We start from the raw sequence: 16,822 nt of genomic DNA on the forward strand, positions 1-16,822 counted from the left end.
AGATAAGTCTTTGCGATCTATCCATGAATTTCCACAAACCCAAATGTGGCCGTTTGACTCAAGGTTTCAAAACTGCACTGTGATTGCCTCCCCACAGGTGCTGTTGGTGTGTTGCACCCTCCTGCTGCTGCTCTACCACCTCCTACATGACATGTACCTGATGTACCAGCGGCACTTCCCCCCTGGTCCCCTCTCCCTACCCCTCATAGGCAACCTGCACCTGATCAGCCCCAGGCTGCCTCATCTCTCACTGCAGAGGCTGGGCACCAAGTACGGAAAGATCTTCAGCCTGCGAATGGGGCATATGGGTCGCGTGGTGTTCGTTCAGGACATCGATCACATCAACCAGGTAAGAAAAACAATCAATCACATCAACCAAATAGGAGAACCAATCAATCACATCAACTATGTAGGAGAACAATCAATCACATCAACAAGGTAGGAGAACCAATCAATTATATAAACTAGGAAGAAGAACCAATCAACCACATCAACAAGGTAGGAGAACCAATCAATCACATCAACAAGGTAGGAGAACCAATCAATTAAATCAACCATGTAGAAGAACCAATCAATCACTCTCAATCACAGCAATCTGGAGATCACATCATATATCATATTGACCATTTAAGACTATGTAAGTGCATTTAAAATGAATCACAGCAATCATGTGATAACCAAATGCTCAATATCACTTTAAAAAAACCAGGCAAAACAAAAATCACAATGACTGTGTGAGATTACCTTATTGCACTCATGTTATCTGTCAATGTAAAACTAACACTAATTCATCTCAATAACAAAAGCAATATGACATCCAAAACAATGCTTGAACAAAATACCCATAGATCAATAGAAACATGCCCAAAATATCACTTTAACACTGATGCAATCAAATTGTTGCCTGAACCAATCACAGGATTTTGCAGAAGGTCATATCAACCATATCAACAATGTCTTTACAAATTTTAACCTCGTCCAGGGAAAACTGGGCTTAATGCATGAGTGTGAATTGTTGTTCCAGATTAGCCTGTGCAGTAAGCACAGACTTATCTGGGACAACTCTTTCCCTCTCAACTTGAATATTGCTAAGAAGAGATGTCATTTAAAAGAAAAATTCCATATAAGCGGAGAGTTTTGTCACTAAATAGCATGTGCGGCCTGCACAGGCTAATGTTGGACGACACTTATCGCCCAGTTTTCCCAAAGTAAGACTCTATTTGTTTTATCTGGACCCAAACACTTGAGTTTTTTTCACAATATTGGCTCTAATAAGCAAATATGGCATTCATATATTTTGTTAAAATGCTATTCTAAGCATGTCATATTCTTTTTCATCAGCTATATGAGTGCAAGTTCACGTGCGACCGGCCAGACATTCCGATCTTCAAGAAGGTCAACCAGGGGATTGAAGGTATAGGATCATGTCCGTACGACAAGCGATGGTCCCAGATGACAAAAGCATTGCACAGTGGTCTAGCCAAGATCTCCCAGGACAAACTCTATGAAATCTGCATGCATGCATACAACCAGCTTTTTGCAAGGTACTGTAAAACCATTATTACTTGTAGGAGATTTTTGTTGATTTAGTAGGTTGACAGATCAACTAATTTCACATAAACTCATAAAAAAATTACGGACGCAAAATTCACATTGTTTGGGGATTAAAATAGACAGGTGAGTTATTGCGAATGGCTCAAAATATACATGTGAGCTTTTATCATAGGTAGTAAAATCATAACTTTTGATTCTCCCTATAATATTCAATTGGTGAGCTGTTGCCCTACATTCACGTATTAAAATATTCCTACAAATCTTGGCTCCCACGGTTTTTCACCTTGTGAAACTATCTACAGACTGGAGCAGAACTCCAGGCCCAATTACGACCCTCGGAGTGACGTAGTGGCCTGCTGCACGGCCATGTTCAGCTCCATCGTGTACGGGATCGGCCTGGAGCCACTAGACTCCCCAGAGCTACAGACTCGGATCAGGTACCACAACATGATACTGGAGCTGCTGAGTCCAACCAACGTGTACAACCTGGTCCCTGCACTTTGGAACCTGCCTCTACCCATGAAGGCGAGATTTGAGGCGTGTTTGAAGGTATGTGCGTATGAAGGCCAGATTTGAGGCGTGTTTGAAGGTATGTGCGAATGAAAGCGAGATAAGAGGCTTGTTTGAAGGTTACATAATAATGTGCGTAAGAAGGCAAGATTTGAAGAATGTTTGAAGGTATATGCCTATGAAGGCAAGATTTGAGGCATGTTTGAAGGTATGTGCGCATTAAAATCATGTCCATTTTCTTATGCGCTATAGTGGTTTCTTCTTGTCAAATTTGGCGGCATTCAAAATCTCAAGAAGAACTCATTTTTCCCACCTGACATTGTAAGTTCCACATACAATGTTTACAAGAAATACAGAATAAAATGCAATATTAACTTGATTTCAGTTCTTTACGTTTAAATTTCCTAATTTTTGTCAAAATGATGCATGTGTTGGGTGGGGCCTTGCTAGAACAAATTGATTTTGTCTCTGGTAAAACAGCGTTTATTTTATGTGACTAAAGCATCATTCAAGATAAGCCTGTGCAGTCTACTTTCTGCTTTTATGGCACTTTTTCTTAAAGGAAGCCTCTTAAAAGCAATAATCAAGTTTTGGTGAAAAGTCGTTCAAGATTAACTTGTGCAGACACTTTAAGCACATGAATTTAGTCCTGTTTTCCTAGATAAAGGACCAATCACGAACCATAATGTGTTATTCAAGGAACTCCTTCACTTCTGCATTTTCTATTGCAGGAGAGAAATGACCTGCTGGAAAACCAATACAACAAGCACTGCGAGAGTTTCTCTGGAGGCATATCCAACCTGATGGAGGCCATCGCAGCGTTTGAGATGGAGCATCAGCCTTCAGATGACAGCGTCACCAGGCACAACATGTTCATGTCAGCGTGGGCCGTCTATCTTGCCAGTAGGTCACATTCCACTATCTTCAATAAAAAATCCCATGGGAAAATAAAAAATCCCATGGGAGGACCAACAACTTCGCTTATAAATTTCATACTTAAGAAAACACACTTTTTAAGCGAAAATAACCAATTATTAATAAAAAATAAGACTTTCATGGCATACTTTATCTCAAACAAGCAAATCATCAAAAAAAAGGGTACTTGAGTTTGCAAAATTTCGGTTTCGCAAAATGGTTCCGTTGGCTGTTTATGTTATATCTTGCCAATAGGTCACATTTGACAATCTTAACTGTTTATATCAGTCTTTTTTATTGACATTTTGAGAAAGAGGTCAGGGCCATTACAAATAGGAAAAACACGTTTTTTCTCTAAAATTGGGACATTTTGTGATGTATTGGCTTTAAAATTTCAACAATAAGAGTTTGCTTCATTATATTTGGTAAGGTTCCACTCGTAGAGCATTGATATTGAATTCTTCAATTAAAAAATATTTTTTGTGCATGAAATGATCAATTGGGAATTTTAAAAAGTCATTTGGGAAAAATAAATACTTTTAAGCTTGGCTGACCTTAAAAACACTGTAATAGGTCACATTCCACTATGTTATCATCGTCAGTAGGTCACACTCCACTATATCAGTGTGCACTGTACTAGCGCATGTTGACATCCTGTTAAAGATAACCCACAAACTGTGTTACCATGACATGGATGTTCTTCTCTGCTTTGTCATTTATATTTTATCACAAACAGTTACGTTAATCAGCACAAGATTGAAGAGCTGTTCTTATTTCATACCCAGCAAAAAAAACATTGACCAAATTCTATTTTTTAAGTACATACACACTTTGGAATATCTGTGATACGTCAATCAGTATACACTCCAGTAATACAGCTAGTTTAGTCTATAGGCAACAGTTTTTTTCTTAAAATTTTGGGCCCTTATACTGCCCCATTCCAAATAGAAAAACGTGTGTATTCACTCCCCACACACACAACAAAAAAAAGTAACCAAAAAATCACATCCACAAAAGATTTTTTCTCAAAGTAGTGGCTTAAATGTAAATTGTAAGTTAACAATTGTATGCTATTATGTATAAGACGTTCACAAAAATGTGAAAGAGAGAGATGTAATCTTGTTGTGTGAATTTAATTTAGAATGTATGCCTACCCTGTGTTTTTTGTTCACCATTTTGGGAAGGGGGCCGAGTCACTTTGGATTGGGAAAATTCACTTTGTTATGACTAAATAAGAAAATAAGTGTGGTTATTTTTTTGCAAAAAAGACTTTAATATTGAGAATGACACTGCATTCCTGAGAAAACTGAGCTTAATGAATGTGCATAAAGTTTTGCCCCAGATTAGCCTGTGCCAGTCACACAGACTTATCATTAGCCTGTGCCATTCCCACAGACTTATCAGGGACAACCATTCACACAGACTTATCAGGGACAATCATTCACACAGACGTATCAGGGACAACCATTCACACAGACTTATCAGGGACAACCATTCACACAGACTTATCAGGGACAACCATTCACACAGACTTATCAGGGACAACCATTCACACAGACTTATCAGGGACAACCATTCACACAGACTTATCAGGGACAACACAGACTTATCAGGGACAACACTTTCTGCTGTGCCATTCACACACACTTATCAGGGACAACACAGACTTACCAGGGACAACACTTTCTGCTGTGCCATTCACACACACTTATCAGGGACAACACTTTCTGCTGTGCCATTCACACAGACTTATCAGGGACAACACAGACTTATCAGGGACAACACTTTCTGCTGTGCCATTCACACACACTTATCAGGGACAACGCACAGACTTACCAGGGACAACACACACTTATCAGGGACAACACAGACTTACATGTATCAGGGACAACACAGACTTATCAGGGACAACTTTTTCTGCCTGTGCCATTCACACAGACTTATCAGGGACAACACTTTCTGCTTTATGGTATTTTTAGTTTATAGAAAGTATTTTTAATATAAAATCCAGTTTAGCCAGAGAGTGTTGTACTGCACAGGCTAATATAGGACAACTCTTGGCGCAAATACAAAACCAGTGTTTATGTGTCAGGCTGTGACACAACCGTGGATATGACACTGTGGATGATGCTGCACCTCTCCCTCAACCCTGATGTTCAGTGTCGGATACAGGAAGAGGTTGACACCGTCATCACTGACCCAGACGCCGACATCCTGCAGTCGAAACAGGCCCTTCACTACACAAGTAAGTCCATGTAGCAATTAACCGCACCCACTTTAAAACAGTAACCTACAAAACCAATAACTCCATAGGACCTTAACTACACAAGTAAGCTCCATGTAGCAATTAACCACACCTACCATAGAACAATCACCGACCAAACCAATAACTCTGTAGGACCTTCACTATACAAGTAATCCCCATGTAACAAATTACCGCACTCACTGTAAAAGTCACTGACCAAGGCCCATAACTCTGATAGCGATGAAAACCATGATTCAACCAAAGTATGGCCACATAAAAAATGAATATCTTGAGAAGATTGAATAAACCCAGCTGATGTCTGGATACAGTTCGATCAAACAAGCCGGAATTTTTACATCAATACATCACACTAAGCAATATATAGTAAACCACCTTATATAAAGCGGTGTGAACATAACCAAGCATAGCCTGGCTCAAAATGTTCAGATACAGGCTTGGAGACTTTGCTATTTTTTATCACTTTTGCCTTGTTCTTGGAAAACCGGGCTTAACGCATGTGCATTAAGCTTAGTTCCAGATTAGCCTGAGCAGTCTGTGCAGGCTAATCAGGGACGACAATTTCCGCCTAGACATGTTTTTCGCGAGGAAGTGTCTACCCTTAAACGAAAAACACCTTCAAAACAGAAAGTGTCGTCCATGATTAACCTGTGCATAGGCATATCTAGGACGACACTTTATGCACATGCATTAAGACCAGTTTTCCCAGAACGCGGCTCACTTCATGTCATTTTACGTCTCTTCAGGGGCCACAATCCTGGAATGCCTGCGTCTCGTCACTCCAATCGCTGTGGGACTCCCCCGCCAGGCCACCAGAGACATAGAGATAGGCGGGTACAGGATTCCCAGAGGTATGCACATATATATTGAATGATGGCCATTGAAAGGTAGAAACCACTGTTATACAAAGGAAAGGAAATAAGCAGAGCCTCACTAGCCAATCAGTGCAAACAATCGTGATTTTCTATGGAAGCTTATCAGCCTTTTTTCCACCAACTGTTAACGAGGCCTGAACACTTTGGAAAAGGAAAAATAAGAGTTTTTTTCACAAAAATGTGGAAATTGGTGTTGTTGTATTTTGGCTTACAAATACTTTTAAAGTGAAAATATATGTGTTTTAACTATTCTACTTACTTATAAGTAACTAAGGTTTAACTTGTACAGCTTGATTTTTTTTTTAAATCTTCAATTGGGCATTTTAGGCAGCCATTTGTTCAAAATAAATACTCTTTGACATTGGAAATGGGGCCACATTTTAGCAACAAATAAGACCAAAAAGACCCACTACAAAAAATATTAAAAGAAAAATGTTGAAAAAAACCATAGCCTTGTCATGATAAACCCTTCTTGCTGTAAAGCACAGTGAAACTTTTCAAATACCACTGCAATAGAATTCATATGCAAATGAATCAAAGGGCAAGAAGTCTTTTAAGAACAAAAAAGAATATTAAGCCAAACAATCTAAGAGAAACAATAATAAGCTAAGCAATAAATAGCAATGAATAAACAAAGATTTCCTAGTCTGATAATTTATTTCAATGCAAGCACTTTATCAAATTCAATCAAAGGGAACAAACTCTGGCAAACAACATTAAAAATGTATTATAACACAGCTATAGTGGTTACTGTGGTATATTTCATTTTTGAGTAAAGATTCATAAATAAAGAATTAAATGGACTGGTTATTTATCATATCAGTAATCACACAATGCGTTATTAAACGTTCTATGAAAGTATAATAAAAGAGATGAGACCATATTGACATTTTTTTTTTCAAAAACATGTACTTGTAGCATACTTTGAAAATTGATGACCCCTCAATATTTTCCATTGTCTATATCAATGTGTCATCCCAGCTTTATAGTAATGTTTAGTGTTAAAGGTATTGTACAGGAAATTGAATAGAATTTCTTTCCTGTCAATGTAGAATTTTATCATTTGATTTTTCCGCATCATAATCAAACACCTTATACTTGGGAAGAACAGCAATCCAGCCCAAACAGCAGCATGGACAAAACCAATTTGAATTCAGATGAGCCTCGTTCTGTGAAAACTTGGCTTAATGCCTATGAATAAAGTGTCACCCCAGATCAACCTGTGCAGTCCACACACTTGGCTAAATGCCTATGAATAAAGTGTCGTTCCAGATCAACCTGTGCAGTCCGCACACTTGGCTAAATGCCTATGAATAAAGTGTCGTCCCAGATCAACCTGTGAAGTCCGTACACTTGGCTAAATGCCTATGAATAAAGTGTCGTCCCAGATCAACCTGTGCAGTCCGCACACTTGGCTAAATGCCTATGAATAAAGTGTTGTTCCAGATCAACCTGTGCAGTCCGCACATGCTAATCAGGGACAACACATTCCGCTTGAATGGTATCTTTTTTTGAAGGAGGTCTGTTCTTAGCCAAAATCCTGTTAAGGTGAAAATTGTTGTCCTTGTTGTCCCTGATTAGCCTGTGCGGACTGCACGGGCTAACCTTAGATGACACTTAACACACACATGTGTTAAGCCCCCTTTCCCAGAGCACGGCCCAATTTGTTAAAGCCATCTCTTTCAAAATGTCAGGCACTCTAGTATTTGTGAATATAAGCTAATACAGTTCACATAAACACTTTGTGTTCACAGGAACAGTCATCATGCCCAACCAGTGGAATGTTCATCATGATGCGACCCATTGGCCTGAGCCTTTCCAGTTCAAGCCGGAGCGTTTCCTGGACCATAAAGGTAGCAATTAACCTCAACAAACATTTCAACTAAAAGAAGTTTTAAATGTTTTGATAATATCTCAACGATCTCATTACACCCTGCTCAGATCAGTTTGAATAATTAATTTATCTAAACTACGTCCAAAGAAATGGTAATTAGAAAATTCTAAAAAATTGCTCTTTCTGTGAATATTTTGCTTCAAGTTGTGTGTTTATTTGAGGACCAGCATTTTATAATAATTGGTTGCTTTTCTGGATAATTATTTCCAGTATGTTATCAAATTCCACCTAGCGTTTAATTGTTCTGTTGACTATAATATAAGCATTGATTTTTTTGTTGTTGATCAGAAATCAATATCGTCCACTTATTTTGATTCAAACAGTGCCAATTCGGTTGTTTGTTTCTTCATTAAAGGTCATTTACTTCCCACACAACATATATTCAACAAGATGCCATTTATTCCATTCGCCCGCGGGAAGCGACCATGCCTCGGTCAGCACATGGCTCAAGACATTCTGCTAATCTGCTTTGCCTCTTTACTGAAGAGGTACACCCTGCGACTTCCACCAATGTTTACACCAGATTTGAACGGACATGTGAAGTTAAACTTGTGTCCCAACTATTTTCCATTGGAGGTGATCCCACGATGAACTTTTGTTTCCCATACTTTCTATTCATTTGTTAGGCCTATTTATTGAAGAGGTGCACATGTATTAGCTGCAACTTTCACCAAAGTTCAGCCGGATTTCAACGGAAAAGTGAAATTTAACCTGCGTCCCAACTATTTTCCATTTGAGGTGATTCCATGATGAACCATGGGGTCCCATGGCACCTCACTACCGCAAATACCCATCAAATTAGACTCAAAGACTCTGTTATTGAATGACATTGTACATGTAGTAACAATACAAGGAGACCGTGCTCTGGGAAAAATGGGCTCAGTGCATGTGCATAAAGTGTTTTTCCGCCTAAATTGGATTTTTGCTAAGAAGAGACTTTATTTAAACTGAAAATGTCATAAAAGCGGAAAGTGTAGTCCCTGATTAGCCTGTGCAGATTGCACAGGCTAATCTGGGACAACACTTTACACACATGCATTATGCCCAGTTTTCTCAGAACAAGACTCAAAGGGTTAACGCCCCAGATGAGCAGGCCGCACTATCTAATCTGGAACAATTCGTTTTGCACATGCATTAAAGCTTATACTAGAACAAGATGATGCGACGCTGACCTTTAGACTCCCACAAAGTTCAATTCCAGCAACCTCACATGCATGTACATTGTTTGCCAAATTAGGCTTGACGAAAAAAAAAATTACCAGACAAATGGAGAAATTTCATACACCTGATACTTATAATTAAGTCAATTTCTGAGCAAGGGAGAGCACTCAGAGCAGTAAAAAACCCTTCAAACCTGAACAAATATTGACTGAGCTGCAACATGTCATTAAAACACAGTTGGCACAGGGTGATGTCATCTTGTACTCTGTCATCCACTGAGCACTGGGCTGGTTCCTAGTGGTGCAGTTATCATCATCATCATCACCATCATCATTATAATATTTTGCACATACCATGTATCAAATTGTTCACATACTGTTCATCACATTTTTCACATACCATTCATCATATTTTTTCACATATCATTAATAATATTTTCACATACTGTTTGTCACATGTTTCACTACCGTTCATCACATTTTCACATACTGTTGGGTGTTAAAGAAATGGATAAGTTGGATAATTCTCACAGTGACAAATGAAACTTGTATAATTATATAACTGTAGATATGAGACTTGTATATAAGACTTTGTAAATGCAGTGGGTTTTTTCACCATTTTGGGAATGGGACCGGGTTCTTTTGGATTGGGTAATATTGCGTCATTTGACTATAATTGAGTAATTAATGTTGATTTTATGGTTACAAATACTTTTAAATTAATAATAAAAGTGATTTCAATATTATATTTTCTAAGGTTCAACTTATAGAGCTGGATTTGGGGATGAATAACATGTTTAGACATATTTAAAAAAAAATAAAAAAATTTGGAAACCTTTTATTGGAAATTTTAAGGTCCCATTCGGGCAAAACATGTCTTTTTCCTATAGAGAATGGGTCCCCCTAGCGGACCCAAATTTGAAAGAAAGAAACAACACTGAAGTGCCATAATAATAACTTGACTCAATTTTAAGCTATCATATAGGTGCGAGCTTAAACACTTTGTTGTTGATGTTTATTATGTTACTATAATTGTTATTATTATATATTGTTAATATAATTGACCAAGTTCAATAAAGACAGGACTATAAATGTGACTTTTAGAGTGTTAGCAGCCATGTTTTTCAACCATCTAGAACCATTTGTGATCTCATCCAAGAGATCATTACAACAAATATTCTGACTAAGTTTCATGAAGGCAAATGTTGACACCCCACAACGCACGGCAGACAAAAGGCGATCACAAAAGCTCACTGTGAGCACATTATTCTCAGGTGAGCTAACAATGTTCTGGGGTCGTATTCCAGGCACATCTTAAGTCATTTCTAAAATATTTTCACTTAAGTTAAAAATTACAATGTTTTTTATTCCTTTACTAAATAAGGAAACACATGTTTTTTGGTATTCCTGAAATAACATTGGCATGATGATGTTATTTAAATGTATATATTGCAGGGGACAAAAATATTCATAAACTGCACTCGTCCTGCAGGACGAGTGCATTAAAATTTTCACTCGTCCTGCAAACACACGCACTCGTCCTTCAAATATGTGTGAAATAAAGATTGCAAAGGGCTGATATGACTTATAAAATTTCCTAAAGTATATCACTGCTAAGCAGTGAAATAAGTTACTTTATTTATGAGGAACACAAAATAAATATTTTTTTCTAATGCTCGCGTGCTTTCCATTTCGGACGTTTGAACATCGCCCCCGCCCCCTTTTAAGAACGCTCGTATGGCAGACATTTTTCAAACGAAATTCAGACTGGTTTAAATCTGGTTTAAAACCGTACTTCGCGCTTAAATAATTCTTTAAAAGTCAATACTAACAGTGACTGCAGTCGCATGGTTCCCTGTCAACATGTACGCGCAAAGCTTACACCAAAAAGCCAATATTTACTCGGGACACAAGTCTCGCATAACAACACGCACCTGCTGTATAAAATTTACAATTACAATTTCCGGTTCATTTGCATTCTACTTTCGGAATAGATATGCTTTTAGAAAATGATTTTATTAAATGAAAAATAGTCTTACTGGTCAGAAAATTCATTTTTAACATCAGCTTTTTTTCACTCGTCCTGTAGGACGAGAGCTTTAGGGAAATTCACTCGTCCTTTCAAGATTTCACTCGTCAATACGAGTGGACGAGTGGAATTTTTGTCCCCTGTATTGATGCCAATCTATTGCAATATGAAATGAAACACTTAAGAAAATTTCCCAATTTAAGGATAAGAATAAAATTTAACTTAAGATGCTTCTGGAATACGACCCCTGACCAAGTTTTATGACTATAAAAGTGATTTCTAGAGTGTAAACAAGGCTTTCTCAAAGCCATATAATCAAACTGCCCCACCACCTGGCGGCAATATTTTCAAGAAACTGGAACCATTTTCAAACTCTGCTGAGATATAATTGGAACAAAATGTCCTAGCCAAGCACTGGAACCATTTTCATACCTAGCTGAAATATTATAAAAACAAAATTTAATGTTCTCACCACATTTCATGAATAACAAATCACAAAAGGCAATCACATCATCAGGAGCACATTTTAAACACTATACATGTATATCAATGGCATGTTGAATATGAGCACATTTCATTTACCGCATACATTGCAAACAAATTCCCCATATCTACATGTATGCAGAACTACATCACAAATATGACTTATCTTTACTTCAAAACTCTTACATTAAGACATTTTTTGTCAACAGATCTTTTTTATTGCAGACAACAGTGCATGTAAATGTGTTTTCATTCTGCACCTCAATGCATAGCCAACATTAATGTTGTTAAATTGTCATAGAGGAGCCAATAGTTATTCAGTTTCCATGTCTTAAAATGCTCCAGTGTTTTGTGAATTAAGTTTTGTGTCTGTTTGGACGGACTCAGGGGACTCTTTAAGCTTAAAGAAACGGGAGTGGATAGCTGCCATTTCTATGCTTAACAAGATAATTAATTTTGTTAAACCAAATTTTCAATATTTGCATACATACCTGATGCTGAATGACAGCATGGGCCCTAAATCAGAGGTAAGAGACAACTACTCAGATCAATTTAAACAGGGATAAAAATTATATAGGTTGCCTGTTCGCCCCAGGTGATAACAAGTAGAATTAGGCCCTGGCAAGTCAATTTCAACAGCTGGTGGTCTGATTGGGCAACTAGCTTTTAAGAAAAGTTGAAACACTTTTCCAACAATTAATATCCTTCAGAGACCAATTATTTGTATGTTAGAAAACCTTTAAAAGAATTTCTTAAATAATTCAAACAATGCAACAACAAACAATTTACCTTCATAGATAAATATAATTCCAGTGAAATCCATGTCGAATTTGTTTATTTACATCATGTTTAACCGCCCAAAGCCTATAGCTTCATACCGCTGCAATAGCATTAATTACTCGCGTGAGTGACCTAGTTATCGTGATGTCACACCGAAAAAGGAGAGAACTGTCTGGTTTGCAATAGACATTAAACCAAAATCAATTTCAAAGTTTGATGCACTGTCTAAACATATTTTTCTATAAACTTAAACAGTTATTAAGCTTCGCTTAATTAGCACACACTTATAAAATATTTGATCTAAAAGCTTGGAAGATGTAAAATGCTTCATCCAACAAAAAAATAAGATTTGAATGTTTGGATGCATTATTTTTAAATTGAAACAATTATTATGTTTTGTACACAATAATGTCCAAACTTTTATTACATAACATGGTTATCAAATAAGCTTTTGCCCGTAAATTAGGTAGCACCTATTATCATGCTTCTAATTTTGTCTGATACATGAGTATCGTGCCGTTACCTGTTTCCGATAGACACCTATTTCCGATAGGTTCCGATATTACGCGTGTTTTTGTTTACTACATGACGTCACAGGTAAACAACTTGCAAGCAATTGCGTTCAACATTGGCGATTTTTTGTATCTCAACAATTTTTTCGTGAAAAAGTTACTTATTACAAGTGTATAAGTTTTTAACTGGTCTCTGCTACATACATTTTTTGAAACATAGTAAACAAGGTCTCAACACATCAATTACCTATGAACGCTCAATACGACAGCCACGTTTTGTTCCGTAAACTCCGCCCACTGTAACGTTACGGGTAAAGTTCCTCAATGATTATTGAAAATACTACACCCTACTGGAAACACGTTATAAGTTAACATGTTCTGCTTAGACTTATTATATCTGAATGGATTTCAATTGTTCATAATATGGTTTTAGTTATGTAAATTGACATCAATACATTGATTAATCATACAACACATACTGCTACTCTGCTGGGTATACAGCAAAGGCAAAAACAGAGGGCACGATCATTTTGTTTAAAGCTTAAACCTCCGACTATCCGGGGACCCACGCATGCAAGACGGCGTTTGTATTCACCAACAACTCTAACTAGGGCATACATGGCCGTTAAACAGGATAACATCCCCATCTATAGGGCTTCTAAGATGTATGGAGTGCCTCTTACCACGTTGCACGTTCACGTAGACAGCAGAGTGTGGGTTGATACCGTGAAAAATGGACCCCCGCCGGTGCTCAGTCTCAGTGAGGAACAGCTACTGGTCGAGCATGTGAAAGGCCTAGCATGTGTCGTTATGGATACACTCGCCCTGAAATCTGCAACAAGGCGTCCGACTTCGCAGTTTACCTTGAAAAATGGGGAAAGAAGAGAAACCCCTCAGTCTCAAATGGTTCTATGGCATCATGGGCAGGTGGCCAGAACTCAAAGTCAAGTGTTAAGCCATCCGGACTTTCTGAACAACGAGCGAGGTGTGCTTCTAAGGAGGTGATCCTGAACTAATTTGAAGAACTGAAAAATATCCTCGACAAGTACGAGTTGCACAACAAACCTCACCTTGTGTACAACATCGACGAAAAGAGCATCAATACCGAATATAGACCACCAAACATTGTAAACTTCGACGCACGTCCTTAAGTGGTGATGGCTGAACGATCAAAAACAGTGACAGTGATCGGCGGAGGAAATGCCCTTGGTTCCTAGATACCACCATTCTTTGTATTTTTCAGTCGACAGATGCTAACGGAGCTTATGGTCGGAAAAAGTGAAGGGGCTGAAGGCATGATGACGCAATCTGGTTGGTCAAACAGCATAGTGTTTCTTTGCTACATGTATATGAAGACCCACTTCTTGAAATATGCCATGGGAGATAACCAAGAAGACACCACATTGGTGTTGTACGATGGTCACAAGAGTCAAATCTCCATCAAACTCATTGAATGGGCAAAAGAGAACAGAGTAGTACTATTCGTTCTACCACCTCACTGTTCCCATATTTAACAGCCCATGGATGTCGGTTGTTTCGGTCCATTCCAAAAGAAATACAACCAGTTATCACTGTTATGTTTAACATACTCCAAGACTACACCACCAATGTGTTACCCAGTACGATGTGTGCAAATTGGCGTGCAAAGCATACACTGTAGCTCTGTCGCCTGTCAACTTGCAAGCATCGTTCAGGAAGACAGAAATTTATCCGTTGCAGAATGCCATTGACGCGGTGACTAGACAAGGCGATGCCATAGCACCTTCAGAGCTGTATGCAACCACCTGCGAAAAGCTGGCTTCTGATGCTGATAACATTATCCAACATGAATCTGACATAAACGACGGTGAAAAGTTTTTCAGTGACTTCCCCAATGCAGTTTCGAATAAAGTGTAAAAACCACGACAAAATATCCACAAGGTACAATGTTGGTGGCAAAGCTATAACAGAAGACAAATATTCAATACATTGCCGAGTCTGCCACCCGCCCATCGACCGCTGGCAAAGCAACGACTACAGGCAGTCCAGTAGCAGGACCATCATGTGCAATACTGACCTGTGATGATGACTCCCATGTCTGAAGATGACGATGTGACGGACAATGAGAAATGTTGCGTGTGCAAGAAGTACTACTGCACTTCAAAAGATGGACAGTCTCTTGCAATTTACACATGGGCGCAATGTGATGTATGCCAACACTGGACACCTTAAATACTGCACACCAGTCAGAGTAGTCCAGAGAAACACTTAAAATGCCCATGTTGTTAAATTAAGTTTTTTTGTTTGTTTTATAGTTGCTATTTCAATGAATATTGTTTCTTAATTGAATTTGTCTATAATGATAGTGCATTTGCACCGCTGTTTTGTAAGTCAGTTCTTGAAATGATGTCACGATATGACTATTCATGGAACTATCGGAAACCGATTCTGTTTTACAGTTTTTGATGTCCGTTTGTTTTTATTGTTAACTTCCATTATTTTGGCTCGTTTGTTCCCCATTTTCGCTGTTAATTACACTTTGAACATTCATCTTGATGATGCAGTGTCAGAAAAGACGACAATAAACACATAAAACTTTTTAAGGTGAGTTTTATTTTTAAATTATCGGAAACTGGTAACGCTTCGGCTAGGATATTGAAATATATATTTATCGACGAAGGTACGAACACTATTGTGTACGAACACAAATTCTACCCATTAAAACTAAACGGCATTATATTTTTACTAAGAAAACACTTAGCAACACGCAACTTACGGGAGAATATCCAGCCTGAGGGTAGGGTCTCATCGGTTGTCCCTGGGTCGGAAATCTCTGTGGCTGCTGCATTTTATGTGAAGAAAAGTAGTTTTCGCTTTGTTTTTAATTGACGCTATTGTTGTATCGCGTTTTCTCGCACGATCTATATCATCTCGACGTTTGATCAGAAACCGGCCGAAAGAAAGGGTTACATTACACTGAGAAACAAATCGTTAGGTAGGAGAGCAAACCATATTATCAGCGGTAATCCCTTCTGTCAAATGTTTAATCATACTGATCTGGGCTTATTAATGGGTTTTATCTTATTTATTCTAATTAAATGAGAATCAGAGTAACTGTCTACACAAATGGTCATTATATACATTATATTTCTAATTGGATGGATATTTGCTCGTCACACGAGCAAACTAGATCGATTTGCTTTTACAAACTCCATCATGTCACAACTTATAATGGTCCTCGCCTTTCCAAATTGGTTGTGATCGTATGCTTCCGTACATTTGTGGATGAATTATTCAATCGTTTCGCGTTGCAACGCTATATAATTTTCAGGTTTTTAAATCGTCAAAAGATGCATATAATGGATATGTTAGAGCATGATTAATGTTCAGTATTACTGTTTCCTTACAAATATCATACCTACAACAAAAATTTGCGATTCTGAAACATTTTTTACTTAATTTTGTCCATTAACCAAAACGTGAAAAGACTCCTTTAAAGAATGATATACGTTGTTGATGTTTATTGGTAATCGTTGATTAAAAACGATCGTAACTAAAAAAAAATAATATCAGATCAGATAAGAGTTATGACTCGGGGTGTATTTTCTGACCAAGTATGACCCGCATTATATCTACATACATTTAAATGACGACGAATGTGATATACAATCTTATTGGAGACTCTGACTGTCTGTCTGTCTCTCTGTCTCTCTCTCTCTCTGTCTCTCTCTCTGTCTCTGTCGCTCTCTCTTCTCTCTCTCTCTGTGTCTCTCTCTCTGTCTCTGTCTCTCTATCTGTCTGTCTGTCTGTCTGTCTGTCTGTCTGTCTGTCTGTCTGTCTGTCTGTCTGTCTGTCTGTCTGTTCTGTC

General features: G+C 38.0%; 4 protein-coding genes across 7 annotated transcripts in view; 3 read left to right on the plus strand and 1 right to left on the minus strand.

The window, feature by feature from the left end:
- Positions 1-15,879, minus strand: part of LOC127869524 (SWI/SNF-related matrix-associated actin-dependent regulator of chromatin subfamily D member 1-like) — a 53,219-nt gene extending 37,340 nt beyond the window's left edge. Inside the window, exon 1 of one of the 2 annotated variants that reach the window (XM_052412160.1) lies at positions 15,731-15,879. In XM_052412160.1, the coding sequence (XP_052268120.1) occupies positions 15,731-15,802 (72 nt within the window). In that variant the 5' untranslated portion in view covers positions 15,803-15,879. The remainder of the gene's footprint in view (positions 1-15,730) is intronic. The other variant, XM_052412161.1, reaches the window with a different exon arrangement.
- LOC127869527 (calcium-binding protein P-like) overlaps positions 1-16,822 on the plus strand; it is a 141,693-nt gene that overhangs the window by 84,303 nt on the left and 40,568 nt on the right. The window lies entirely within an intron of this gene.
- The window catches only part of LOC127869526 (cyclin-dependent kinase 5-like), a 159,672-nt gene that overhangs the window by 71,361 nt on the left and 71,489 nt on the right, over positions 1-16,822 (plus strand). The gene's annotated exons all lie outside the window — the stretch shown is intronic.
- The window catches only part of LOC127869521 (cytochrome P450 2C31-like), a 149,296-nt gene that overhangs the window by 1,110 nt on the left and 131,364 nt on the right, over positions 1-16,822 (plus strand). Inside the window, exons 2-9 of one of the 3 annotated variants that reach the window (XM_052412154.1) lie at positions 98-349; positions 1,342-1,544; positions 1,857-2,103; positions 2,796-2,967; positions 5,072-5,224; positions 5,989-6,093; positions 7,872-7,970; positions 8,367-10,263. The exons of 1 other annotated variant lie outside the window; for it this stretch is intronic. In XM_052412154.1, the coding sequence (XP_052268114.1) occupies positions 98-349; positions 1,342-1,544; positions 1,857-2,103; positions 2,796-2,967; positions 5,072-5,224; positions 5,989-6,093; positions 7,872-7,970; positions 8,367-8,602 (1,467 nt within the window). In that variant the 3' untranslated portion in view covers positions 8,603-10,263. Of the gene's footprint in view, positions 1-28; positions 64-97; positions 350-1,341; positions 1,545-1,856; positions 2,104-2,795; positions 2,968-5,071; positions 5,225-5,988; positions 6,094-7,871; positions 7,971-8,366; positions 10,264-16,822 lie in introns of those variants that run through there. One more of the 3 variants, XM_052412153.1, reaches the window with a different exon arrangement.

This window comes from Dreissena polymorpha, chromosome 2 (assembly GCF_020536995.1).
Source record: "Dreissena polymorpha isolate Duluth1 chromosome 2, UMN_Dpol_1.0, whole genome shotgun sequence".
Classification (NCBI taxonomy): Eukaryota; Metazoa; Mollusca; class Bivalvia; order Myida; family Dreissenidae; genus Dreissena; species Dreissena polymorpha.